The 27176-nt window shown below is 41.7% G+C and overlaps 1 protein-coding gene across 4 annotated transcripts; it reads right to left on the bottom strand.

Annotated features, from left to right (window-relative positions):
* Positions 1–1674: 1674 nt before the first annotated feature.
* EPHX1 (epoxide hydrolase 1) lies at positions 1675–26952 on the bottom strand. 4 transcript variants are annotated; one of them, XM_018085315.3, is made up of 9 exons: positions 26906–26952; positions 14001–14185; positions 11998–12178; positions 9614–9841; positions 8443–8572; positions 7553–7767; positions 5310–5418; positions 4225–4350; positions 1675–2745 (listed from the first exon to the last, which is right to left on the bottom strand). In XM_018085315.3, the coding sequence occupies exons 2-9, from the start codon at positions 14178–14180 to the stop codon at positions 2520–2522; spliced, it is 1395 nt and encodes a 464-aa protein (XP_017940804.1). In that variant the 5' UTR covers positions 14181–14185; positions 26906–26952; the 3' UTR covers positions 1675–2519. The 4 variants fall into 4 exon arrangements, with proteins under 4 accessions (XP_017940804.1, XP_017940807.1, XP_017940806.1 ...); XM_018085318.3 differs by lacking the exon at positions 26906–26952 and adding an exon at positions 21374–21380; XM_018085317.3 differs by lacking the exon at positions 26906–26952 and adding an exon at positions 14708–14736.
* Positions 26953–27176: the final 224 nt, after the last annotated feature.

Here is a 27176-nt window from a genome sequence, read left to right on the forward strand (position 1 = left end):
GTCTACACCTTTTAGGTCCAGATTTTTTCTCTCTCAGACAGTAGCTAATCAAACCCATTTTTGTGCTGGATTTAAGTGCCCTGGTGTCTATCTCCTGTACCCAGTTATACCGACAGTGTGGACAGCTCATGTTTGTAGTTGGCTGAAGTGCCCTTACCTGGTGTGCAGAGCAGGGCAAGGACATGCTCATGTACTGCCTCTGTTCATTATCATGAACAGAGTGCTGAGCACTGAGAGGCATATTTAAAAATAGAAAGGTTCTACAGGCAGTTGTTTTTTTGTCCAGCTCTCATTGATGACTGACTGAGCCTGGATGAGCTGCTGTAATGTAAGATCACAAAAGAGAATCTTGATGTGCCTCCTCTCATTGAGGCTAGGCCCCTTCAAGCAGATCTGCTCCAGAAGGGAGAGAGAAAACGCTTCGAGCCTTCGACTCACATCTGAAAATCAGTTTGGCAGGTATCACATAGCAAACTTCCTTCCCCCTTCCTTTATCTGCACTGTGACTGAGCAGCCCCTGGGGAAGTGTTCAGTTATATCAGTATATGGCAGAGCTCCCTCGCACCACAGCAGATGTCTGCATGTGCATTAAAGATGAGAGGGGATGGTCTCCAGCTCTGAAATATAAGGCCGCACAGGGGACAGAGGAAAGGCAAAACCAAATGGTCAAAGATCAGGACTTGTGCAGGAGGGTGCATAGTGGTGCCTGTAAACAGATGGTGTAAGTCAGAGGTGAGCTGATTCCTCCTGAATAAACAACCTTCTCTCAATATACAGCACCTGAAACAAGTCTGGGGATGGCTCTTCTCTGAGAAGAGTCTACTTCAAAGTGAACGATTCTGTGGTTTTTTCCTGACTGTTCAAAACAGACTGGACTGAATCACACAATATTTTGCAAGTGAGAACACATATTTTGACTAATGAAAGCATTTACAAGTAAACATAGAAATTAGTGCTCACTACTAATCTGGAAGCAGGTGAAGTCTTAAAGAATTCAAGTACAACTTGAGAGTCAAACCTGGGAGGGAGACCTGAGAGCTCCTCTACCTTGCTCTGTGGGCACCCAGGTGCAGCAGGCAGAGGAAGGGGAGCAAAAGAGGTCTCTTCTCTGCTCAGAAAACTGATCCAGGCTGGTACATAACCCGTCTGCCCTAACGATTTTCTGTCACAGCTGATGGTGGCTTGCAGCACTAGGATTTGAACGTGCCCAGCAGGAGTGGCCACTGGCCTTCTGTGAACCAAACTACATGGCATGCTTGAGTCGAAAGCCCTGTGGGATGGAGCAGGGCTCTGCTGGAGCAGCTCTTATTTAACAGCTTCCATTTCAATTCATATTGTGAAATAATGCTAATCCATGCAAGTGTTATCAGTAAATTGTATTTCCCTGTGCTTGCAGAAGTAGAGAAATACATCAAAAGTGACTGCAGAACAAAACCAAACTGAAATCAGTCATCTGGATATGGTTTAAGACTCTTTGAAGCTCAACTGTGCACATTAAGGACAGTTGCTGGCAAAACGATACAGCTCTTCAAGTTCAACTTTGAGTGGTTTACCTTCCATCTGATCTTTGTGGCAGACGCAGTACAGAATTGATTGGTTCTGAACTGATGCTACTCTTAGCTGGTACCAAAAAAAATCTCAGTTATTAAAAATTTAAAAGAAAAACACACAGGAATTATGCAAATTTTTAATGCAAATTTCTTTTAATTTCAAATTAACCAAATTTTTATTCTTCAGTAAGAGTATTTACAATGCCGTGCAAAACCACAGTGTGTCGAGCTTACCCTGGGCTATGATTTAAGCTACGAGTACAAACTCAGTGCAGAGGTAGCTTGGGCTATAATTACTCCTACCCAGCCCCTCCTTTTGGTCCCACCTACAGGCACCTGTGTGTTCCAGCTGCTCTTTGCATGGTGCTATCCCAGGAGCCTGGCACAGAGGAGCTGAGCTTCTTCACAGCCAGGAAGCTGCTTAACAGCCCAGGCTGGAAGAGAAAGGCAGCCAGCAGTAGGCAAGGGGCTCATTTAAAGGTACTGTAGATCATTGATGCTGATTACCTGATGCACTCATGCAAGTTAGGTCTTGCTAGGCTGCTCCCCATTCTTTATGTGAGGAACTTCATGCTTACAGCAACTCAAGTTTTACTGCTGCCATGAAAAAAAAAAAAAAAAGCCTTTCATAACAATTAAACTGTTGTTAGTTATGTTGTAAGGTCTATATTTTAATCTCAAAGCAAGAGGCAGGAATACTACAGAACACATTTTAGAAGATAGCCAAGTAATCTTCCTGCTACTTTCTTAGCCTAGCTAAACAAAAACAAACAAAAAAACCCCCCACAAAACCAACCAAAATCAGTAGGTCCCTATGGCAGTATCTCATGGAGATATACTCCATTTTTCTTGCTGTCCTCTCTCATGTCTGGTCAGTAATAAGATCTAATTACATGGATTACAGTAGACTTAGTAAGCCCTCTACATGTGCTAAGCTAAAAGTAATTACTCTGCTGTTTGTACGGGAAGTTATTCCCTTTTCTTTTTCCAAAGTTGCTCTTTCTCTACTTTCCCAACAAATTGCAGAATATCCTTAGCAAGAAGTTCAGGTTCCTCCAAAGCTGCGAAATGGCCCCCTCGAGGCATGAAATGGAAGGAAACTATATTGGTGTATTTCTTCTGGGCCCAAGCCTGGGGTGTGTGTATGATTTCATTAGGGAAGGAGGCAATGCCAGTAGGTACTTGTACTGTGAGCCTGAGAGAGGAGAGAAAATAGTTTTAATCTTTCAAACACTTAAATCTGCAAGAAGTGAAAAGTCCCAAGAAAATGGTGTTCTTAAACAGCTGGGCACGCTGTTGTTAGACAATTATAATTTGACTTCCAGATCCTAAAATTGAAGACAAGACTGTAATTCCTGAAGAAAAAAAATATTTTTTTTTGGCATACATTTACATTAAGGCAATTTTTCAAGGGCATGAGAGTTAAAAGCATAGAAATGGAGAAGAGAGCTCCAGGAGGTGGTGGGCAGCAAATTTCTTCATGCTGCACTCGTGCTCAAGAGATTTACAGTGAAGATTACAACTCAAACATGTTGAGCCTGGCAGGACAACTTGGAGGGTAGGCAGGGGAAGAATTACTTCAAAGTGCTGCAAAGTGGAAGGGAGGAGAAGAAAATAGAGAGTAAATCTAGACTAGGTCAGAAGAAATGCTTCTGAATGTGAGACTTTACCCTGTAAAGTAGCTCTTGCTTTTAAGTGGCACAAATGCACTCTACAAAACATTCTGTGCATTAGGAAGTGTAAGAAAGCAAATGGATTTGAGGGGAAGAGTCTCTTAGAAAGGGAAACGATGTGTGCTTGTTATAAGAAGAGCCACATTTTCTAGGTTTAAATATCTCATACACATAAGCTGCACTGTCAGAAGTGACAGACTTTAAAATGTAGATACAAAAAACGTTGGGCACATAACCCCTAGAAGCCTGAGATCAGAGTGCCTAATTTTACACAAGACTTTGAGACTCTGTCCTCTAGGCACATAGAAGCTCATATACATCATCTCATGGAGCAGAACCAGAGCAAGATACTGCTCACAGTGTAGCCACTACAGCTCCAAGAACTGAGTCAGCTTCCTGAGAGCATCATTTCACAGCTAAATGAATCCCATAGCAGTAAGCTGTTGGTGCAAGTACCTCAGGGCAGGTTTAAGCCTTCACTAATACTCAAGCTGACACAAGTATATGCAACCAAGCTGCTGTCTTTAGTGTCTGTGGAGCAGGCACATCAGTCTTACTGACTTCTGACTTTACCCCTTTTGTCAGTATGCTGAAGTTGCTTCCAAAGGCAGGACTTCAGACTTTTGCAGAAATAGGCAAAGTGTGCCCAGAAAAGTAGTAAAACTACAAACCAAACTAAACAAAACTGACTGCATGACTCAGTCACAGGCTAATTTAGTAGCTGAAATAAAATCTGGAAGTACATGGATACACCATGAATGGGAGGTCCTCAAGCAGCACTTCCAGTCAGGTGTTCTTACTGATGGTTCAGGATTCCTACCTAATTACTGCATTTTCCAAGCTCAACACAGTTCATCAACTGTTCATCAACCAGGCCTGTCCTGCAGAGGAACATTGTGATATATTCAGAAACCTGCAACATCTATAAGGCAACAGTCTGTCTGCAACCATAAAATTAAGATCAGGGCAAAATATTTAAAGAGAAAAAAAAACCCACTTACTTTTCATGTTTCTGTGTGCCTATCCCCTTCTGCAAGTTTTCTTTGTAGAAACGCATTGAGGAGACTATACAGCCTGACACCCAGTAGATCATGATATTGGTGAGCAGATCATCCAGGTTAAACTTCCTGAATAGGTAAGCCCAGAGGATGCTTAGTTAGAACTGAATATCAATTTGCATTACTTTAGTAGGAGCTTGAATTTGGTTTGGTTGCAAGAAAAAAAACATTACAGGTAAAAAAACAATTAACTTGTTTGAGAGTGGAGAGGTGAAGTGTACTATTCCCCCTCTGTCTGTCAGTGACCAATTTAGGATGTTAAAGGCTTTCAGACACAAACTGGGAAGTGACATTTTAACTCCTACACAGAAGGCAGACTCCAATGAGCACCTTATGCTCCAGCATAGCTGTCTATCCTGTCCATAGACTGGGAGGGTGGGAGAGGAACAGCACATGGAACAGCTTGTGCCATTTATTAATGGTAATGTGAAATGCTACCGTGAGCCTTCAACAGAGCCATCACACACCAACATGTGCTGTAAACAGTGCATGTTTCATATATAATTATTAGCTGTATGAAGTGCAAACATTCCACTCAAATGGGCCTTTTCATAACATGCCACTTTGCTCCATTCCTGCCAGGTGGTTCTCAAATGGGATTTCATCTTGGATTTCTGCTGCACACTAAGAATGGTCCTGTATTAGCAAATGGTAGGTACATGAAGCAAAACCAATGAAGCCAAAGCAAATTCATAGAGAGTTAATTATTAGTATTAAAATAAATCAAGAGTTTTGTTTCTCAGCATCTTAATGGAAGTTAAACTTTTGGATTTTTTAATCCTAATGAGATTCTTCCCCCTAAGTCAGTTTTTAATATCCCAAAGTTGCAGGGTGTATTTCTTTTCTAGGAGATCAAAGTGGGAAGGGAATACATCAGCCTCCATGGCCTATTTGCTTCTCTGCATGCTGTAGTACAGCCCTGCACCATCTGTGGTCATCACAGGCTCCCTGTGAGGCAATCAAACCTCTTTAGCTATGACTCGGGGCTGAGTCACCTCATCCAAAATGGCATAAGAGAAAAGGCTTACCTCTCTAGTCCTCCATCCTCTAAATTCTGGAATTCCATATCAGTCCAGGAAGAAAACTTCTCCAGGATATATGCAGCCAGTCCTACAGGAGAGTCATTCAAACCACAGCCTGAAAAGGAGGAGGAAAAATTAACTGAAATTGTGATATCCAGCTACTGAACTCAGACTATTATAGAAGCAGCCTGTTACAATACAGCAGATGTAACTTTACAAAAGGTCTTCCAGCAGCTGTGTTCTTAAATAAATAAATAAAACAGTGCAATGAGTTGGAACCACTTAATCCTGAACTGATGTAACAGTACTGGATTTCTGCTGGCTTTTTATTTTTTCTTGTAAGCTAATAAGATTAAGCTCTATGTGCCAAGTAGGGTTTGCTTCCATTAATCTGGAAGTTGTCATGTATTAAACAGTATTGTAGGGCCAAACCTCACATGCCTACACATGACCAGGAGGATTTGCAGCATTACCTAACAGCAAAAACATTTTAAGGATTATTAGAAAGTCATTAAGGAAGAGCAAGACTTGACTAAAAGTCCATCTTCTGAATTAGCAATAACCAACTGCCTTCCTGTAGAACAAGCATTAATATAGTTTCTATAGTTTGTTTTGCTTGGACAGGAAAAGCACACCTGCACCTGGAACTCTGCTCACACATTCTAGTGCTGTGAAATACAGGGACGATAAACTGTCCCAGCTGCTCAGTAAAACCTGAGAAAAAGCTGTTCCCAAGGAACAGCAATATATTTGAAGTTCCATGCATGCAACCAAACCTTCCTGAAAGATGCCTAACACTGCAGCTGGCACAATGTCATCAGTAATTGCTATTTAAACATGACAGTGAAATTTCAGTTATCAAACAACCAATATTGATAACTGAAATAGTAAGCGTTTGAAAAAGTTCTATTTAGCACGTGTTCCAGATCTGCTGAACTAAAAAGCAATAGCCTGTGAGTAAAGAAGAGGACATCTGTTTACATATAGGAAAAACCAGCACTGATCCTAACAGCACCTGGAATACAGGTGCTGCCTATTTCCCTCAGTTGAAAATGAAACCACTCTCCATGCAGGTTTCCCAAAGAGGAGCTTCCAGCAACCTTACATCTCCTTCTTCAGAGTGTTTTCCTCCTTACAGGAACCTGCCACTGTAGACAACTCCTCTCTCCTTTGTCCTCAGAATTGCAGGAATGCTCCAGCTCCCAAAGCATGAAGTGGCTGCTGGTTCCCAGTCTGCACAGTCTGCTTTGACAGACCACACACCACTGGTAGGGACAAGAATCGGCCAAAAAAGCACAGCAGAGGGAGCATGGCTGTCAGCTTCCCCCTCTTTCCTAAAGTACAAAAGACTAGCAAAGTTTTAGAAATCAAAACTCAGTGGGAGCAAAATTATTTTAAATCCATATAATTATCATTTTGCCTACACATTTTAAGAACATACCTGCCTCTGTAGGTAAGCTTATGGAAGACCATTAAGAAATATTTTCCTTAGCTATGTTTTTAATAAAATCCATGAGTGAATTGGTCCTGCACTAAACTAAAATGTAGTCAGTATTCTTGACTCAGTTGTCCAATTCAGTCATAAAAGATGTTTTTAAAATAGAAACACTTAATATCCAGATACTTAAAGTAGTTAAGCAATCTGAGTGACTAGCTCATCTAGGAAGAACATTCATAGCCACACTTTTTTTTTTCCTTGAAAGTCTGCAAGTGATTCAGAACAATGAGTGAAAATGAAATGTGATTTCACTTCTCAGGTATTACTTATCTCTATAGTAAATAAGTTACACTGTGTGTTGAGACAGCTAAAAGCTTCTCATGGTTTACATCATTTGAATGTGATCCATTCTCTGAGAAGAAACTCTCTTTTGCTCTCAGCCTAGCTGCGTTTGAAATGGAATTACAGTCCCCAGTGGCAGCAGAAGTGGAAAAGTATTAAACAATCTATTTTATTTATGAAAACTAGAAATGAGGTCAGTGGCACTTAGAGCATGCTCAGTTTTGATGTGCAGGTACGATGCTTCTGCATGCAGAAGTGAGTGTAATGCTATATACACAGATGTAACCCTTTCTGACTTGGATAGAGAAAAGGAGCCCATCTTTTAAAATCTCCAACCTTCCCATTTCAAAGAAAAAAATATTTTCTGCATATTTTAAACAGGACATTTTGTTTCTACAGAAGTACAGCTAAAATGAACAGACTAAGTATTCTGAGCTCAAAAGGTTGGGGTTTTGCTTGTTTGTTTTACCAACAGTATCCGGCTTTGTAGCCTGTATGTGAGCATAGCCAGACTCCGACAAGATCCTGTAGAGCCCCTTTTCCAAGAAGGGAAACATCCGCCTAATATCTTCCTCCTGGAAGCCAAAGAGCCCTGGAAAGTAGCGGCCCAGCAGAACGGAGAGCAGGTGAGTGAATCCCATCTTCGAAACCGAGGCTAGATTTAAATGGAGACCTTTCATATGGCTAAAAGTAAAAACAGAAGAAGCCCCACAAATTAACAAAAATCAAAAGGGGTTTAAAGTTGTTACATTTAGAATCAGAGAATCATAGAATATCCCAAGTTGGAAGGGACCCACAAAGATCACTGAAGTCCAACTCCTGGCCTTGCACAGGACGACACCAAAAAAAAAACCAAAACCACACCATGTGCCTGGCAGTGTTGTCCAAATGTTTCTGAACTCTGGCAGGCTTGGTGCTGTGACCACTGACATTTAAAATGTTACTAACAAAAATGCATGCCCTTAAATTCCAACCTGCTAATTACACCATGACCTCAGCTGTACTTTCCAGTGTGGCTTTTCACACAAAAATGACAAGTCAAAGGGACAGCAGTCAGTAATCAGCACACACTCCTGGGCATTAAGCCACAAATCCTCTTTTTTTTTTAAACTTACAAGCACTTATCCCACTCCAGACATCAGCGGGGCCATTACAAAACTACTGCACAACAGTTTGAAAGAACAGGTATATAATATAAATTAAGGTATGTAATTTTGGATCACTGCTGAACACTGAACAGCAATGAAAGAAATTACGCAGTGCTCATGTGAGGACTTGGAGAGGAACTTTCAAGTGCACAAGAAATAACTACTCACAGAATAAAAGAGCTTTGCAGTGCTCCACCAAAGGGGTACTCACTTGGGAGCTATTTGGGCCAGGTTGGTGCAGATGAGCCAGCCCCAGTCACCACCTTGGGCATAGAACTCATTGAATCCCAGTCTGAGCATCAATTCATAAAAAACAGAAGCAGCACTTACAGAATTAAAGTCTGCATTAAAAGAAAAGAACACTGTTGTATTAATTCCACCTACACTGCTCACCCTGGAGCATTTATTCTCCACATAAAGGCAACATTCAAGTTCCTAAAAAGCTACAAGTCCGTTTCTCCTCGCCTGTCCAACAGACTATATGGAAGCCTTTGCACACCATCTAGGCAAGGTCTAGAGAGCAAGCAGAAAGGACCAAGTCCAGCCTTTGTTGCAGACTAGTGTTCTTCTAATCCCACCACTTGCCCATGCACTCGCCCCACCAAGGGGTTGCCAGACTCCCTTTACACTAAACTGTGGTCATAGTGCAGCTGAGCCCCATCAGAGGCACAGAGCATTGCCCAGGGAGTGTGCTTCTATTTTGTCTACTGTGGGCACACACTCCTCTTAATGACAGCTGGAAACTCTTAAGTTTCCACTAGTAATGCAGTTCTCCACTTCATTAGACATTGACAACATAAATTGTAAATGGGGAAGTAGAGAAAAGCAAAACCAACCTTCCCCACATCATTCACCTGCACACATAATTAAATACGAAACTCAGTATGACTCTAAATACTACCTTGCTTCAATTTGATGCAGCTTGTGTTTGCATAACTGAAAGCACAAGCTGAATGAGCAGGCTGCAATCTGCCTTGTAGATAATATGAACTGATTTGTTTCAACTGATGCTTCTCACCTACCTGTATAACGCCGTTGAATGTAACGCTGAATTCAGAACACCCAAAAGGAACAGTAATAAATTAAATTTACTCTGCCGGCTCACTCACAGACAATTCATGGACTCAATTACAATTCCTGAGTTGTCACTTCATAGCTTTTTATAGTTCTTTTAAACTTATCTATATGTTGCTCCAGAAACAACTCAGTGATGTCACCTAAAGTCACCCTCTTATCTCCCTCTTCCCACATGACACACAGGATCTCTGTTTCTACAGTGAGAAAACAAAAAGTGTGTAAGAGGAGTTACTGTGCTGCTACCAGGGGCCATCTCACTGTGAGACCGGGTTTGTGCTAGCTCAGTTTCTTCTCATGCATCATACCTTTTTTGTGGGGTGCTTCTGAGAAACCATAACCAGGGATAGATGGGCAAATGACTTCAAAAACGTGTTCATCACTGAGGCCATGGCTTGCAGGATCCGTCAGGAGAGGGATAATTTTGTAAAACTCATAAAATGAGCCAGGCCAACCATGAACCATTAATAATGGCTTTGCAGACTGGCCTTCAGACAAACGAGGAGGCTTTACATGAACAAAGTGGATATCAATGCCTGTAAAAATAAAATAATTAATTAGCATGCTCAAATTTACCACAGCGCTGAAACTATTCACAGAACAGACTAAGAATAAAGCTTTTCTGAAGTCTTTTTTTTAGTGAGGATGCAAACACACTGCACTTCTCTGGATACATTTATCCAAGGACCTTAAAGTACTTTATGATGGGTAATTAAGCATCACAGCAGCCAAATGAGGTTGGTGTATTTCTGTTTTAAAATAAATTGCTTCACTGCTATGTCTTAATTTGCCAATCTACTAACGGTAACACAGTGACTCACACAGCTTAAAGGCAGAAGAGACAATTACATCATTCCGTCCAAGTGCCCTTAAATTTTACCCAAATGTCCCTATATGGCACGGGATAGGCTCCAGTCAACCCCAGATTTTTCTTCCTGAAGGCATAAATTGCCACTTGAAGGCACCAAGAGATAGGGAATTCATCTCAACCAGCAGCTGTTTGTTTGGGGGTGTTAATCACTTCCCTCGTTTTGTGCATGCCTTACTTTACACTTGAACATGTCTGGCTTCTGTCTCCAGCCACTGATCCTAAATGTTACAGCAAAAGGAATTCTCTGTCTATGGAGGCCTCCTGTAATCAAGCCAGATAAACCAATCATGCCAAATCAAGGACTTGACAAAATGCCTTCCTAAAAGAGAGTTAATTTTTGTAGTTCTTTTCTATCTTTTGTCCAAAGCTTTCAGTATCTCTCAGTGTGTAAACCATAACAGGAGACTGTGTTCTAGTAGCAGTCTCTTCCTGGTTAAGTAAAAAGGTAAAAATTGCAGTCCAGTTTCCTCTGGGATCCTTTCTCTATGTAAGCAGTAGGCTTCACACAGCATTGCACTATGTGCTTCAGGTGAATTGCTCTTCCCAAAGCCCCATTCAGGGCTTTGCTTTCCAAGAAACAGTCATTTGCTTGATGTATTTAAGCACGTTTTACTCATATCAACTCCAGTTCACAAGTGATCTCCCACCTTCTTTCACTGACTGAGATTTCCCCATCCTTGACAATTCTGTGAATCTCTGTATTCTCTGAAAAACTTTCAAGTGATGACAGAAGGTAGGAATCTGATATACAGCAAGTTTGACCTTGTCTTTTCATGTCTCCTCTCTGTAATCTTTCCTAACACTGAAATTGCTCTTCCCATTGCTATACATAGTGCAATGTCCTTAGCTGCTTCTCCCTTTCTTGTCTCAGATATTTTTTTTTCCTTTTTTAAGGGAAAACTTTTTTGGTTATATCTTTTTCAGCAGTAACCATGTTGTATACATTTAAATAAAAGCTTTATGATCTAACCACTATGTAATAACCATTTATTGTCCCAAATCCATTTTAAATATTATGGCAAACTGCACCACTTGAAATAACATACAAAATTATGGATGCAAAAGTGTACAACATACTCTTAAGCTTGAATTTTGCCATCAAGTGAGACAACTGCCTGCTGTGCTCTAGATCTACAGCTGCACTCCCAAATGACCCAAGCACAACCCTAAATCAAACATCTTAAAATGCCCAGTTTGACCAAGCTCCAGCACCAGCAGACCTTACCTGAACAACCTCTTCCAACACGTGTGTGTGCTCTGAATAAAAAGACAAACCATTCTCTCACAACTGGCAGCACATCAACCCCAAGGGAAAGGCATTCTGCATCCCTAGTCCACGAATGCTTGAAATGGTGCAGCAGAGCACATCTGTCCTGCCAAGCAGGGACAAACCTGAGTGGCCAGCACACCCAGCTGAGGAGGCTGCCAGGCTGAAGGCATCACTGTGACAGCGGCAGCTGGGGAAGTACACGGAGCATGAGGAGACATCTGTGGGTATTTTTGCATGACTGCATGCAAGTCAGGGAACATGTGTACGTCTTAAGATCCAGTTCTGTCTCCAAATGCCCGTGCTTGGCTCCTGTTAACACCAGCTGACAACCCACTCATGCACAGGGAATTCCATTTGTCATTCCTTGTCCTAAAGGCTTCAGTTACAATGAAGGAATTTCTTGCTGCTTCAGCAGAGATGCCAATGATCCATGCTAGGGCAGCCAGGGAGGGAAGGCCCATCCAACACAACCAGAGCATTCTCACCACCAAGATCCCTTGCAGATAAGATTAAGTATTACTGTTTACTTTTTAAGGGGAAAAGCTACACACCTTGAATCTTTGTTTTGAAATGTGGGTACTTGTTGAGGACTTCAACTTGTTTCTTCCAATTGAACTGGTTTTTCCAGTAGGAGACAACCTTCCTGAGATACACTGAGTTAATCCCATAATGGAAGCAACTGTTCTCCAGTGGCTCAGTGAACCGAGCCTGGTCAAGTCTCCTAAATAAGTCCTACAGGGAAAAAGAAAGAGACATTAAAACACTTGTGTCTGCTGTCTTGGGCTCTCCCGTGCACGGTTTCTAGTAATTCCCAAGAGAAATGAGAACAATGAAAATAACATCTCTAATTAGACACCTGTGCCTTTTGCTGATGCTCCATCAGCTGTTCCAGTTCTTTTCCTCCTCCAGATGGCCTCCTTCCTCTTCCATTTACAGCTGTTCTTAACACTGTCTTTGTTCTGCAGGGCTGGATAACCTGTTTGCCAGGCTGGTAACCACAGAGGGCAATATGCTCTGCTGACACTACTGTGACTTCCCAGTTTAAGTCTTGTTGCCTTTCCAGGGTACTTTGTTCCCTAGGTTACCTGTGAGCCCAACGTCACAATCAAGGCAAGGATCTGGCCCAAACCTTTTGTTTTCCTTCCCAAATCAAGGGGTGGGATGTTTTCATTGGGAAACACTGAAGGATTTTGCATGGACACAAAGCTGGTGAAACCAGACTGAAATAAAGTTTCCCAGTCTGGAATAACTATGAAAGTGACCTTCCCACTGCACTTCAAGGTTACACACGGGATGCTGACAAAAATCAGTCCAAAATCACTCCGCAGGGAAGGACAGCCCAGAGCCCCTTCCTACTGTGAACAGAGCAGCTGAGGGTGGAAGGCAGGTCTGGAAATCTAATGCTGCTCAAACCTCCATGGGGTTTAAACCTGAACAGCATTTTCCAATAGAGCAACAGATATAACTCCCACTCTGACCAAGATGAGTTAAATGTAAGAACTGGCTCACCTCACTGAACAGGCAGTCTCAGCCCAGGCAAGATGTCAGAATGTGAACTCACTGTTTTGAAATCCATGTACAGAAAGCATGGATTTCTAAATGGCGTTTTTAACGTGTCTTTACATACATGCTTTTTTTCTATGCTCAACACCTTTTAAAATGTTTTAGTAACATGCACTAGCATAACTGTAACTCCTAGTTTATATTTAAAATCAGAGTTTTCTACCGATGGATTATGTTGCAAGAGCTGTCACAATACAGAATGGCATGTTTCAAAAATATTTGTAAGTTAGAAATTATCTAGCTTAATGTCTGCAGCGTAAGGGGAAAACATAATGGAGATCAATGTCCATTGATATGACTATGAAGGGCAAGCAAAGTGTTAAAAAACCCAGGACTTTCTGAGAAATTAGGAAGCTATTATAAATGAATAATATGAGCAATCCCATGAGTATTGTTTAAGCCATGACTCCACACAGATCTGTGAAATTGTTCAATCCCTGGCTTAAACACACACAATCAAAATCTTTCTATCCAACAAATTCTGCAACGTATGTTTACTGTAATTACCACAGTAATTTAGTGTTGACCAAAGTAGACTATTAATTACAGAAGAATCAGCATCCAACACAGCTGCAAACATAAAGCAGTCAAGAAAATGAGGTATTCGTAATTGCTTTGGAAAGAAAGAAAGAAAAAAAAAGACATTGTTCTTATTCTCATCTACACAAACTGAGCAAAGTGCACAAACAGAAAAACAGAGTTGAGTAATCTGTAATATGATTTTTATGTTTATTAGGCTCTGCAGAGTAGGTTTATTTACCAGCAATCTTGCTGCAGCCAGCTGAGAACAGAATTGTACAGCAGTGTATAAAATCTGCCTATCCATACCAATTTTCTGAAGTACTAGAAGTCCCTTCCCCCAAGACCTGGACATCATTGCTCATTCTCACAAGTGTAACTATTGGTTCCATTTAAAAATTACTTCCAAGCAAGTTCTGCATTTATTTGGCCATTTCTTATTTCTCTCTCCCCAGCCCAGAGATTTGCTTACACTCAGCTCTTCTTCTGTAGTTTCCACCTTAAATGGCCGAATAGTTGTATCTTCTTCAGTGTCAGGCTTTTGTCCCTTGCCCCACCATCCATCTTTGAAGGGCAATGTCTCTTCTTTCTTCTTGGAAAATAAGAAGTAGATAATGACTGTCCCCAGAACCAGGAATACTTCAAGCAGCATAATGCCTGCAAGAGAAAAATAGAACTGGGGTAAACCTAAGCAGTTAATAAACACACACATACTTTGTAAAGACTATAGAAGGTTATTCCCTTTTTAGACAAGATTCCATCTACATGAAGTTCTGTCACTCACAGTGTATCAACACTCCTGTAAAATTTCAGAAATAGAATGTTTTAGCCTACGCAACTCAAGTGGGGAAGAATTGTTTTAAATAAAAGACATATAACAAAAACAGAACTCAAAGCAAGTCAAGAGATGGTTTCATAATTAAATAGTTCACTGATGAAACATGCCACATTGGCTTCCTCAGTGGTCCACAACTGCAGTTAAGCTTCAAGGGTAAAGGAGGTTTAATGCTTTCTCTTCCTCTGAAGCTCTATACTTCCCACAAACTCAAATGCAGAGCATCTCTTCAGTAAGGCTTATACATCTACTGCTATAAATCTGTAGGGAAAGAAAAACAAGATATATATATATATATATTATATATACACAGAATTAAAAGTGAAGAGCGTGAAGGCAGCCACCTTGTACCTCCCAGTCACCCTGGGAGAGTGGGGCAGGGATATATTTGCATAACCCTTGAACACCAGTGCAAAGGGTAATAGGACCTTCCCTTTCTTTCTCCCTCTGAACTGTTTTAAAGAGAAAACCACATGCATGCTCTCCTGGCTCTAGAATACGATCACTTCCCCAAGTGACAAAATTCTGTCAAAGTGAAGAAGAACTTGATTTCACAGCACATCTGCATAAGCCAGCTGCAGGGCTGTTGTGCTTCAGTCAAACAAAACACCTTAGCAAAAAAAAAATCCCTTTTAAATATATTTGAACTGGTTTATGCTGCAAGTAGAAAAAAATATTCAGTCTTTAATAATTAATGTTTTCAAGCATGCCTTTAAGTATAAGAAACGTTTATAAAGTGGTTTGGGGAACAGTACTGTCATCATTTTAATGCATAATTTTAAAGAATGTTGTGTTTCAAACATTCATTTGCTGGGGAATTGCTAAGACATGAAGTATTTCAAAACTTCTGTAGGGCAAGGATTTTTTATGACCCAGAATGTCTTCATTCTGTCTAGAGCCAGAAGGTTTTGTTGGTTTTACTGCTGCAGAGTAATTTGATGCTCTGAAATGGCTCAAATAGTCATCAAGAATGTACCAAATTTACTCCTGGATCAAAACAGAAATTTTAACACAAGTTAATGGGAGTTCACAGGATTATAGCAGGAATGAAGCTGACCTGTGTGGTAAGTGCCTTTATGTGACAGGACACATTTTAGTCAACTTCTTGGCTTTAATTTTCTTATGGTTGACAATAAATTAATAAATGGTAAAAATAAGCACCCACTAAAACATCTGTACAGAAGTCAGGAACTGTGCAGATAGGACAGCAAGCTACAGAAAAATCCATTGCTTATATATGCAAGTGCTTCACCCTTGAAAAGTGCCTGAATCCTCAGAGGCTGGAGCTATTGGAAATGATGGGCACTGAGAAAACTTAATGTTTACTTGTTTCACTGGTGCTTCCATAACTTCTGTTGCTTGTTTTTCTTCACTGTGTTCTCTGGAGCACAAGACAACACTCTTTTCCCACCTCTACCATACTCAGGCTGTAACTTACCCTAGAATTAAAAAGTTTATCCAGTTTCAGCTTGCCTCAACACATAAACCAGTGTAGCCTAGGAACATCCTGAGCACAATTAAATTTCACTGCAAAGGACAACTGGAGGGGCCTCTAGAAACGTCAAAGCACTTCACATAGAAATGATACCTACTACAGTATTTAATGACATTTCTACTACTAAGTCTTCATAGAGAAAAACAGCAACTTCCCTGAAATCACAACAGAACTCAGGCCATGTCTAGACTACAAAGGTTCACCAGCATAACTATGTAAACACCACACAGAAAAATTCAGACTCTTGGCCAACTTCAAGATGTTTACAAAGCCCCACAACAAACAAAAAAGCTGCTGTCAGCGCCAGCCCTGTCATTCAGGCAGAATGGTTGGGGTACCTAGAAAAAACAGAGGATTCTTTCTCCTGGCTTATGCCAACATGGTGACAGAGGCACAGCACCTAATGGAGAACTGCCCAAGAACAGAACCTCAGCCCATTCTCTAGCAAGAAACTCTTATGTCCTAAGTCACCGGAGTCCCCAGAGCTACAAAAAACATTTCTGCTTCCCCCATCTGCTCTCAAGGATACTTGAGAAACCAGAATTTTTGCAGTAGAAGATATGGGAGGAATTGCATGCAAATATGTTTATTTTGCATTCACCCTGGACCTTGTGTGGAAAGAATTCACTGTGCGAACAGACACCCATTTTTGCAATTAATTCCAAACAGACTTGAGGATGAGCTTGTTTACAAACCAGCGATAAGTGCCAAAATCATCTTCAGGTCTCACAACAATTCTGTCTCCTATTGCAGAGAACTGGGACTGGTGACAAATTGATTTGCATGAGATGTCATTTTGACTCGAAGAAGCTGCCTCTGATACTGGTTGGATTATTTTCTGCTAACAGAGAGACCCTCTATATCCAACCTCACTTCCCTTGAAAGCGCCTGTAAAATTCCTGATTACAACAAGCACAGGGGCCTAGAGCTCCAACTACGCTACATTTTTTTTCTGAGTGCACAGGAAGAAAAGGGCAAAGTGCGTCAGCAGTATTTTGACTTGCACCAGTTCACAGCACGCTCAAAGGGATTGTTTTGCTGGTGATGAGTTGCTGGAACGCAGCATGTTCCTACCAACCGCTCCAGCCTGTGCCGAGAGGAGACCACTTAGAGCAAATGCACTCGGTGATTTCCCAAGTCTGCTATTCAAGCTGGTTCTCTAAAACTCTTGTGTGTTATTTGAACGGCATAAAGCAGCCTCAGTCGTGATGCATCTGCACTAGAATTTCCTCCGCTAATCATTACTGAGATCTGTTGTGAAATGGAAGCTATTAGCTCCTTACACTTGTTCCAGGGTGCAGCAACACAGTAGCAACCACAAATGTGGAAGGACAAACAGGTACAATAACACTTTTCCATATTCACAGTTTTCAGAGATGTCAACAACAAAGTGCTGGTGTTTTTATTTTCTGAAGTCTCTTCATGCAACCACACTGGCATGTTGCCTTTATAGCTGAATACTTCAAAGGGAGTTCATGTTTTGGTTTGGCTTTTTCCTCTTTTTATGCAACAAAGGCAAAACCTTAGAACAAAATATTTCCATTTATTCCATGGTCAAGTACTTAGGCTCTGAGACTTTGCTGTACCCCAGGGTGGATATTGTTTATAGACAACCCTTAAATACCTTAGACAGTACTTTTATCCTAAAGAGTTCAAGGAAGAATGCTTTTGGTTTGCTGCTTTAAAACCATGTTATAAAAGAAAAATGTTGAAATGCGATGGGTTCAGTAAATAGCCTAAAAACTAGCTCCTCTTGAAGAAGGCCAAGTGCATCTCAAGAAACGCGTTTGCAAGAAAACCCCTAAACTTTCTTACAGTAAAGATACTGCTCCCTCTTGAAAACACTCTTGGTTTTCAGCACTTTGTTGCATTTTGATTTGCACTGTCCTCTGTTCGTGCATTAACAGCGGAGCTAAGAGCTCCACAGAACAGAGCAATTATTATTTACATCAAAGCTACGTCCTGCCTCACACCTTGTCTTCATCAGTACCCAGTGGCAGATGCCCCAGAGAACACTGCTATTTATCTTTAGAGATGTCACCTCTGAAATAGTTTAAAGGTAAAATCCCCACCTCATCCTACTAGTAACCATCCATCTTTGCCTTGCAGCATTAGAATACATCTGAAACGTGCTACTGGAGAAATAAGTAACTGTGCAGACTTTCAACCTTACACTGGAAACCCATTTTGCAACCCAGCTACCACGGCCTGAATGATGCACAACACCCACAACTCCAAGCGGTGCTATCAAACCCTATGAGTGGGGTGTGGGTGAAGCAAAAGACATGAGAGACCGTGCTGCGTTCAGACCCATGCCAGAGGTAATCACGGCTTAAGGTTAGTAACATTTTCTCTCCAGGGTTGGTTTACTAGCAGACTGCAAGGTAGTTCAGAGCACTTGGTATGCTCTGATGCTGTCAGACACAAGGTTTATTGATTAATAATTACTCTGCAGGAGAAATAACAGCTCAATTTAGAAGTGATGTTTCTGTTTATTTTTGTTCTGTTACATAAAGTCCCCCGTTAGGTTTTACCGAAAAGGCAACCCTTTGCTGCAGCATCTTTGTTTACCCCTTGGTTTGCCTGAAGAGCAGCAGTTGCAGGTTACTCTTCCCAAGAGACCTGAAGGAAAAACAACCCACTGAAGGACTTCAAAAGTCCATGGCACCTGTAACAGGGCCCCTCAGCACTGACAGCTTGAAAGGGACTAACACATGGCACAGGCCCCGAAGCTTCACCCTCAGTCTACCTGCTACCATCTCCAGGCATCACGTTTTTGTCATTATGTAGCACCAGGAACAGACAGAAAATCATCAATTCAAGACACTTGTATAAGAAAAGCTTACTATTTCTGTAGTTTATGGAGCATTATGACAAGCTTCAAAATAGCTTAGCAACACAGAAATTGCTTTGCATACAACTGATAACATCTCCCAGGTGAGCATAAAATGATACATTAACACTGTAGGAAAGGAGGAGAGGTAGGCATCAGATGAAATAAAGCATCCTACGCTGGGAAGTGAATCAAAGACGGGAAGTACAAATCCAACAGAGTTGCTGCCTTGTCTCGATAAGAAATTTAGCATTTACATTTTTTATTGCCATAGGGAGGTGGCACACAATGCTGTCTCCAAAACAGCAGGAAGAGATGATATCATTCTATTTTACAGTCTTTTTCTAGACCGTTCACAATCAGAAATTAGCCAGTACAGCAGCAACCTAATTAGAAGGCTACAAGCAAGGAATGAGGTCACCTTCCCAAAGCAGGGGAAACCACAGTCTCTCAGGCCTCTCCCAGGAGCAGGGTATGCTGCTCCCAGGACAGGGTCAGGGGTACACTTCCATCACTGCCGAGGAACACCCCACACCTGTGGCACTGGGGCACTGCTCTCTGCCAGCTCTTCACTGCTTTGTCCCTTGGACAACAGGAACAATCAACAGGGCCAGTTTAGGGTCCAGAGGTTCCCATATGCATCACCCAGAAGTTTTATTTAGGGCAGTTAGTCCCTGAGGCACATAATTCCAGGGGAGTCTGAGCACCTCAGACAACATATTCCTATGATCCTGTGACAATTGTTAACTCTCCAGTACTACACTGAAAGCTGACAGGCACCAAGACCCAGCTAAGCATGAAAGAAAAGTAGTATGGGACTAAGTTCACTGTTATCCACTTTGCCTCACCCAGAGTCAGCATATTTATGTAACCACTGGCCGGTCAAAGCTCATATCACAATCACAATTTAAAATACTGCATGCCACATTTTTAAGAGGAAAAAACTCAGTTTACAAGAACACTTATTTTAGCAACATTACTTGCTCTTTCAAAGCCATGCCCAACACATTCTTCTGTGCTGCTTAAAAACATGTCTTGTTTATCTCAATTTTCCTTATTTCGCTTCTATTATGCTTCAACAAACCCACTTCCTTCCAAGACTATAAAAAAAGCCTCTGGGTTACAGAAAAGCAAACTGGCAGAATCCAACTTGGGATCTGTGTGATGCCTGTTATTGTGACCTAATGACTGTGCATGATTCAGAGGAAAGGAGATCTACTCTCCATCCGCAATAATTTCTGTTTAAGACAGAAAGGCAACAACAGGATTCTTAAATCACCACTGTTCAGTCATGATAATTCATGTGAATACCCTGAACGTGTATTCAGGGTGAAACAACTGTTTAAACTACCATAATAATGCACTAAGGTTAGATCATGCAAAGATTTTATCCTATTTATCATATTCAGTGTTTACTCTATTCTATGTCCCTCAAATTCTAACAAGAAGAGGTTTTTAGCATCCATGCAAAGAAGCCACAGAAGCCTGGCATAGAACTGGAGGGTGGACACAGCTGAAAGCCAGGTCTCCAAGACAGAGTGCTCTCTCAAATTACATGTTACAGTTAAAAAAGGGAAGGATATCATGCCAGTAAGAAGTTTTTAAAACGGTTCTTAGCCAGTATCCAGCCAACTAAATTACACAGTCCAGCAAAACAGAGTCCAAAATACATCTTGAGCTTTACTTCAATGTTTCATACCTAATGTCTTAAAAGAAATGATGAATAACACATTGTTCTGTTTTGCTTTCCACTAGAGTTTCTAGCAATACTGAGGTTAACCTCCTCATCCTATGCCAGTATCTGCATTTTACAGTGAGGGTAGGGGAAAAAAAAAATCACAGATGAACCAAAAGAGCTAAGATCTTACAGATAAGGAAATGAGATCGAGGTAATTGTTCTTCAGGCCTTAAGGTAAATAAGGGCTCTATTTTTAGCTTCACCAAATCATCCAGTACTGAAGAGTAAAAGGTTACCTTCCTTCCCTGCCATGGTATTATTGCTAATGTTTTGCCCAGTCTGATCTCTAGATAAGATTCAGTTTCATCCCACACTGCTGTGGTACAGCACAGCATGTGTCCTCCTGTTTCCTGCAGGATTTTCCATTACTCTAAGTATCTTAAGATTCTTCCATGAAATTAGAGAGTGAAAGATCTTCTTTTACTGGCAGATCTACAAGCTTTTTGAATTAGAACTGTTAGAAAACTGTGTTACTAAAACCTTTAATTATTAAAACATGCAGAATTGACGTATATGTGGTGCTTTGGCAGGGAGGGGAAGAGTGCAAGTAGTTTGAAGCACATAACAAGAAAGTACATGACAATCTTTCAGTTAAAAGAAGGTGTGGAGATGGAAACGATGAATATAAAGACTGTAAGAGGAATTTTCTGGCAACAGGCAAAACAGACGAGGTGCGCACTGCGAATTGAAATGAGGATCATGACTCCAGGTAGAAAGAGCAGCATGAATGAAAACGTGCTCCTTCGAGACTCCCTCTGACATTTATGATGTCAAACTCTACCCTTCTTCTATGATACCAGACTCCCTCCTTCCTCTGTGATGCCAGACTTTCCCTTACCTCTATCACACCAGACTCCCACTTACCTTTATGATGAGATTCCCTCCATGACTCCTTCCACAGTGATGCCAGATTCCCTCCTTCCTGCTGCCAGACACCCTGTTACCTCTGTGATGCCAAATTACCTCCACCCTCATTGAGGTCAAACTCCATCATTCCTGTGTGATGGAAAATGACCTCCATCCTCTAAGATATCAGACTCCCTCCTCCCTCTATGATGCCAGACTCCTTCTCATTACTCTACAATTTCAGATTTCCTACTACTTCTATGATAGCGGACTCCCCTGATCCTCTATGATGCCATACATCCCATTACCTCTATGATGATAGACTCCTTCCTTCCTTCCTTAATGATGCCAGACTCTTCTATTCCTCTTGGATACCAGATCCTCTCCTTCCTTCTTGATGCCACAATCTCTCTTACCTCTATGATGAGACTCTTTCCTTCCTCTATTTTCCCCCCATTTCCTTCTTTTTCTACAATGCCAGACTCTCTTTCCCCTATGACACCAGACTCCCTTGTACATCTATGATGACACACTCTTACCTTACTTCATAATGCCAAGATCCCATTTCCTTCACGATTCCAGAATACCTCTTATCTGTACGATGCCAGACTCCCTTCATTCTCTGTCATGTCACACTCCTTCCTTCCTTCCTTTCCTCCTTCCCCAGTGATGCCAGACTCTCACTCATTCCTCCTGGGTGCCACACTCTCTCCTTCCTTCAGGATGCCACAATCCCTCTTAAATGAGACTCCTTCCTTGCTCTATTTTTCCAGATTTCCTCATTTTTCTATGATGCCAGACTCTTTCATAGAATCATAGAATCAAAACGGTTGGAAAAGACCTCCGAGATCATCAAGTCCAACCCTTGATCCAACACTGCCGTGGTTACTAGACCATGGCACTAAGTAACACATCCAGTCTCATCTTAAAAACCTCCAGGGACGGTGATGCCACATCCTCTGTGATGCCTCACTCCCTCTTACCTCTGTAATGAGATTCCCTCCTTCCTCTAGGATGCCAGAATCTCTCTTTCCTTCATGATTCCAGAAACCCCTTGTCTGTGTGATGGCTGGCTCCCTACATCCTCTCTGATGCCAGACTCCCTCTTATGTGTATTATGATAAACTCCTTCCTTCCCTCCTTCCTCAGTGATGCCAGACTCTCTTCTTCATGATGCCACAATGCCTCTTATCTCTATGATGAGACTCCCTCCCACCTCTACGATTCCACACTTCTCCCTTCCTGTTTGATGCCACTCCCTCCTTCCTCTTTGACACAAGACTCCCTCCTGCCTCTATGATGCCAGACTCTCTCTTACCTGTACTATGACCAACTTCTCCCTTCTTTAGATGATGCCAGACTATCTTCTTCCTTTCTGATCCCAGACTCATTTCCTTCCTTCATGATGCCACAATCCCTCTTACCTCTATAATTCCAGCCTCCCTCCTTCCTCTACAATTCCAGACTCCCTCCTTCCTCTATGATGCCAGACAAGCTATTATCTCTATGATGATAGCCTCCTTCCTTCCTCAATGATACCAGACTCTCTTCTTCCTCTTGCATGCCAGATTCTCTCCTTCCTTCATGATGCCACAATCCCTCTTACCTTTCTAAGTCTCCTTCTTTCCACTATGATTCCAGACTCCCTCTTACCTCTATGCCATGCTCCCTCTTGTCCTCTTTGATGTCAGACTCCCTCTTACCTGTATTATGGTAGATTCCTTCCTTCCTTTCCTCAATCATGCCAGACTCTCTCCTTCCTTCATGATGTCAGACTCCATCCTACCTCTGTGATGAGACTCCCTCCTTCCTCCATTTTTCCAGATTTCCTCCTTTTTCTACGATGCTAGACTCCCTCTTTCCTCTATTATTGCGGATTCCTTCCTTTCTTGCTTCCTTCCTCAATCCTGCCAGACTCACTCCTTTCTTTATGATGCCAGATTCCCTCTTAACTCTGTGATGCCACAATCTCTACTTCCTCTGTGATGATAGACTCTCTTCTTCCTCTTGGATGCCAGTCTCTTCTTCCTTCATGATGCCATAATCATACTTACCTCTATGAGACTCCTTCCTTCCTCTATTATTTCTGATTTCCTCTTTTTCTAGAATGTCAGACTCCCTGGCCACAAAATTGGAATATTCCAACTATTATACAAGAAATGTAGATAGGAATATGTAAGATAATCAATTCATTTTGCCCAGAGGTATAAGTGTAAAAAGAAAAAAAATTATTAATTGTGTCTGTGGAAACAGGAAGAGATCAAAATTTGTTATCTCTCTATGAAGACTTCATTCTCAATGAGAAAAGGAACTCTGAATGATGACAGAGGAGGGGAACAGATGGTAGTCATCATTTTCTGTCAAATAACTGCAACACCAAAAGGATGTGCCAGAGTAAACATGTAACAAGAAAAATTCTTGCTACTTTATCTCTCTCTTAATAACAACTAAATATTTAAGTTCTCTTTGGATTTACTGGCTTCATCTAGAACAGTGCACTACCTGTACCCACCAGATTGGAGGAATTAACACTCTTGATGAAGCAATCAAGAGTACTAGGTCCTTCAACAGAGCTTTGGTTTTGATTCATAACCAAAGCATCACCATTTAACCTGAGAAAGAGTTGTCCTCTATCAGAGAGCAACAGACACAGGCTACAGACACAGAAAAAACTGGGAGAGCAATAATTACGTGTCTTCACTACAGAATTCACAAGATTAAAAAGTTTTACTGCTGGGTGCAATAAATATGAGAAGAATTGCTTGAGATAAAGAAAGAACAAAAAAAAAAGTTTGCTGAGCATTTACTTGTGTTGTGGGTTACACCTAATAATCTCCAACAGAGATGTTCCAAAAAAAAGTTGGAGGAATGTTCAAGAACAGCTCACTTTTCAGAGAAGAAATCTAGAAAACAGCCCCTCTTTTTTAACCCAGCAGGATCCCTTCATAAACATTTATGATCCCTTCATAAACATTCTGGCAAATACACTATTGAAAAAAGCACCTTAAAAAAGCATGGCTACCACAATTCCCACAGAAATATTCCCAGCCCTGCCAGTCAGAAAGGATTCAATCAATAACAATATGCTTAAATATATATATAAAAGCTGATAATGCTGCTTTAGAAAAACAACCATAAACCCCAGGGTATATTCAAATCACTGTCAGCCATCCTGCTATGTCTAGCATGACTAAGATATTAAAGCAAATGTCATTTTAGAGGTAGATTTTTTTGTGCTTTACTATTTATGTAAATATCCATTTACACACACAATGATGCTTTTAATTAAAAATAATGTGTTCAGAGGAAGAATCCAGGACTTTTCCAGCAGTAGTATTCAGAAGGGAAAAAAGTATTTTCAACATTAATTACAAGCAGACCAAAGCTCTTCAGAGAGAAGCAAGATGCTCTACTTTCCAAGTGACTTTTCTTTAGGGACTCACACAGTAATTAGAGAAGTATTTGCCACATTTGGAACTTGTACTTTAAAGAAGACTGCCCTGGTTCTGGGATTGTGCATTGCATGAAGAAAATACTCTTGCAAGCCAAATGAAGTAGTGCACACTCTGCCACAAAGGTAAGGCTTTACCTCTGCTCATATGGCCACAAAATTTGACTACTCCAACTAAAATACATGAAATGTGCATAGGAATATGTGAGATAATCAATTCATTTTGCCTAGAGCTGTAAGCTGTACTTCACCTACCACCTCCATCCCTGCTTTATTACTTCTCCACTGACAAATTACTTGACAAATTATTACTGAAGCAACAAGAATTTCTGGGAGTATTACCATTCCAGAATTATTACCCCAAACCTTTTATTTACCTGTTGTAATTACTCAGAACAAATTGGCCATGTATATTCTACTAAGGAGTCTGAGCTTCTTTCACAGTGCTTACCAGATTAAAACATTGACATTTTATGTCTGAAAATACTAGGTAAGTCTGAAGGTTTTGCTGAAACCCAAATAAACAAACAGGTTGAAAGCACGGTATTGCCCTACAGAATGACCAAATATATAAAGTACAGTAGACCAACAGGGGAGGGGGAAAAAGGCCTTTTAAAGCACCCAGTAATCAAAAATCTATTTTGGACAATTCATACAGACAAATTGCATGTGGATTTTGGCTGCACTGGTTATTACCAACTATGCTCTATTTCCAATTATTTACTTCAACACCATGATTACACATATGAAAAAAATAGCAAACTCTGGAAGAAATAACAAAGAAGCAGAGTTTAAGCAAATCACACGCACATTATTATATATGAAATCAGACTGGAAAAGATGTAGAACAAAGAGCCACAAACTTGACACTGTGCCAGGACCTTCCCCACAAGGACTTCAGCCCTGACAAAGATCTAATCCTTGTCCTTGGACAACTTCAACTGTGGATTGATTTTCAAAGCTGCTTAATTGCTTTTGGGACCTATCTTCCATCGATTTTCAGTAACCAGTAGCAATTTGTGCACTCAAGTCTCAGTTTTAGCTTACTTCAGACAGGAGTAATATCCGCTTCAGGGGAGAGGCATGGCTTCTCCGAGGAGTACTGCCAATCAAAATATTAACCCTGCACTTGTCGCCCTGTAAGTAAACTTGAGACACTGGCCTCTAAAACTGATCCTATCTTCTAGGTTCACCTACAATAACTAGGCAAGTTGTCTTATTTTTGATAAAGCTATGCTATGAAGAGAAGAGAGAGTGCCTTAATGCAACAGAGTCGGAAACTTAAGCAATGTACTTGATTATGGTATGTTATAACTGCTGGGCAGTCAAAATCCCAACTGAATTCTGACAAACTGAGCCAAACTTGAGGGGAGCACGTCATTTGCTTAGTCTTTGCAGATTGCTCAGTTATGCAACAAAATATGCTCATTAAACTTAAAAGGTTTTCTTCTCATCCCTAAGAGCCTTGCTCAGCAAAAGGAACTACGTATACAGTACTCAATCAAACAATTTTCAGGTTTGGCAAATTACCCATAAACTAACTAACTAAATAAAAGTTCAATTTCATACCCCCATTTTGAGATGAGCAACAAAACCAAACCAAAACCACTTATACGCCAATAGTTTAAGCAACTTTAACTAAACTGGGAAACCAGGCCGCATTCCCAAGGAATGTTAAATAAAATCGCTGCTGCCGTAAGCAGTGTCAGCATTAAGGCCAGCTTATCAGGAACCTTTACCTGGACAAGCATCCCTGGCTGCAGCAAGCCCTCGGGAATGTCACATCTACGCTTCCCACAGAAACGCAGATTAGGGCTTTCCTGTTCCCAAATCAACCTAAGCATCCCCACCCGGGGTTATCCAGACTTCAGTAATTCGCACTGTTAATGCGCGGATACCTCCGGCTTCGCTTTCCAAAACACTGGCATTTTCGGCACGCAGGCGCAGCGCCCGCTCTCCCGCGGTTCGGTGCCCGCAGGCTTCGGCACGCGGAATCGCTTGGAAAAGTAATTCCGCTAACTGGATGGGAAGTTTTCGGCTCTTCCGCCTGCCGGGGCACCGTTCGCCTCCCGCTTGGGAACTCCACAACCCCCGCAGCAGGGCGGGGACCTCCCCGCTCCCAGCCCAGGGATAGAACGGGACCCGCCCCAGGGGGACAACGGGACCCGCCCGCTCTCACCTGCCGCGGTCGGGACCGCCGCTTCCCACTCCTCCCCTCGCCCTCCCTTCGCTGTGCCGCCGGGGCCGCCCCCGGCACGCGGGAGAGGGGCACGGCCCTGCCCGGTGCCCGTGCCGGGAGATGTAGGTCCTGCCGCCGGGGCGTGAGTCCGGACGACCCGGGCGCTGACCGGGACTCTTCCCGGCCACCGCCGCCGCAGCTGTGCCCGGACGAGCCCAGGGATGCGGAGGCTTTGTCCCCTTTGTCCACCGCGCTGGTGGATCCCTGGAGC

Source organism: Manacus vitellinus, unplaced genomic scaffold (assembly GCF_001715985.3).
Source record: "Manacus vitellinus isolate BGI_N305 unplaced genomic scaffold, ASM171598v3 scaffold_8_pilon, whole genome shotgun sequence".
Classification (NCBI taxonomy): domain Eukaryota; kingdom Metazoa; phylum Chordata; class Aves; order Passeriformes; family Pipridae; genus Manacus; species Manacus vitellinus.

Bases quoted from the DNA above. Each gene is read 5' to 3' on its own strand.
- EPHX1 (XM_018085315.3), bottom strand. From the start codon at position 14,180: ATGCTGCTTGAAGTATTCCTGGTTCTGGGGACAGTCATTATCTACTTC. The intron at 5,419-7,552 runs GTAAAACAAACA...CCTCCTTTTCAG, and splicing joins TACAAAGCCGGATACTGTTG to GCTGTGGTTTGAATGACTCT. The intron at 2,746-4,224 runs GTAAGTGGGTTT...CTCCTCTCTCAG, and splicing joins GGCACACAGAAACATGAAAA to GCTCACAGTACAAGTACCTA.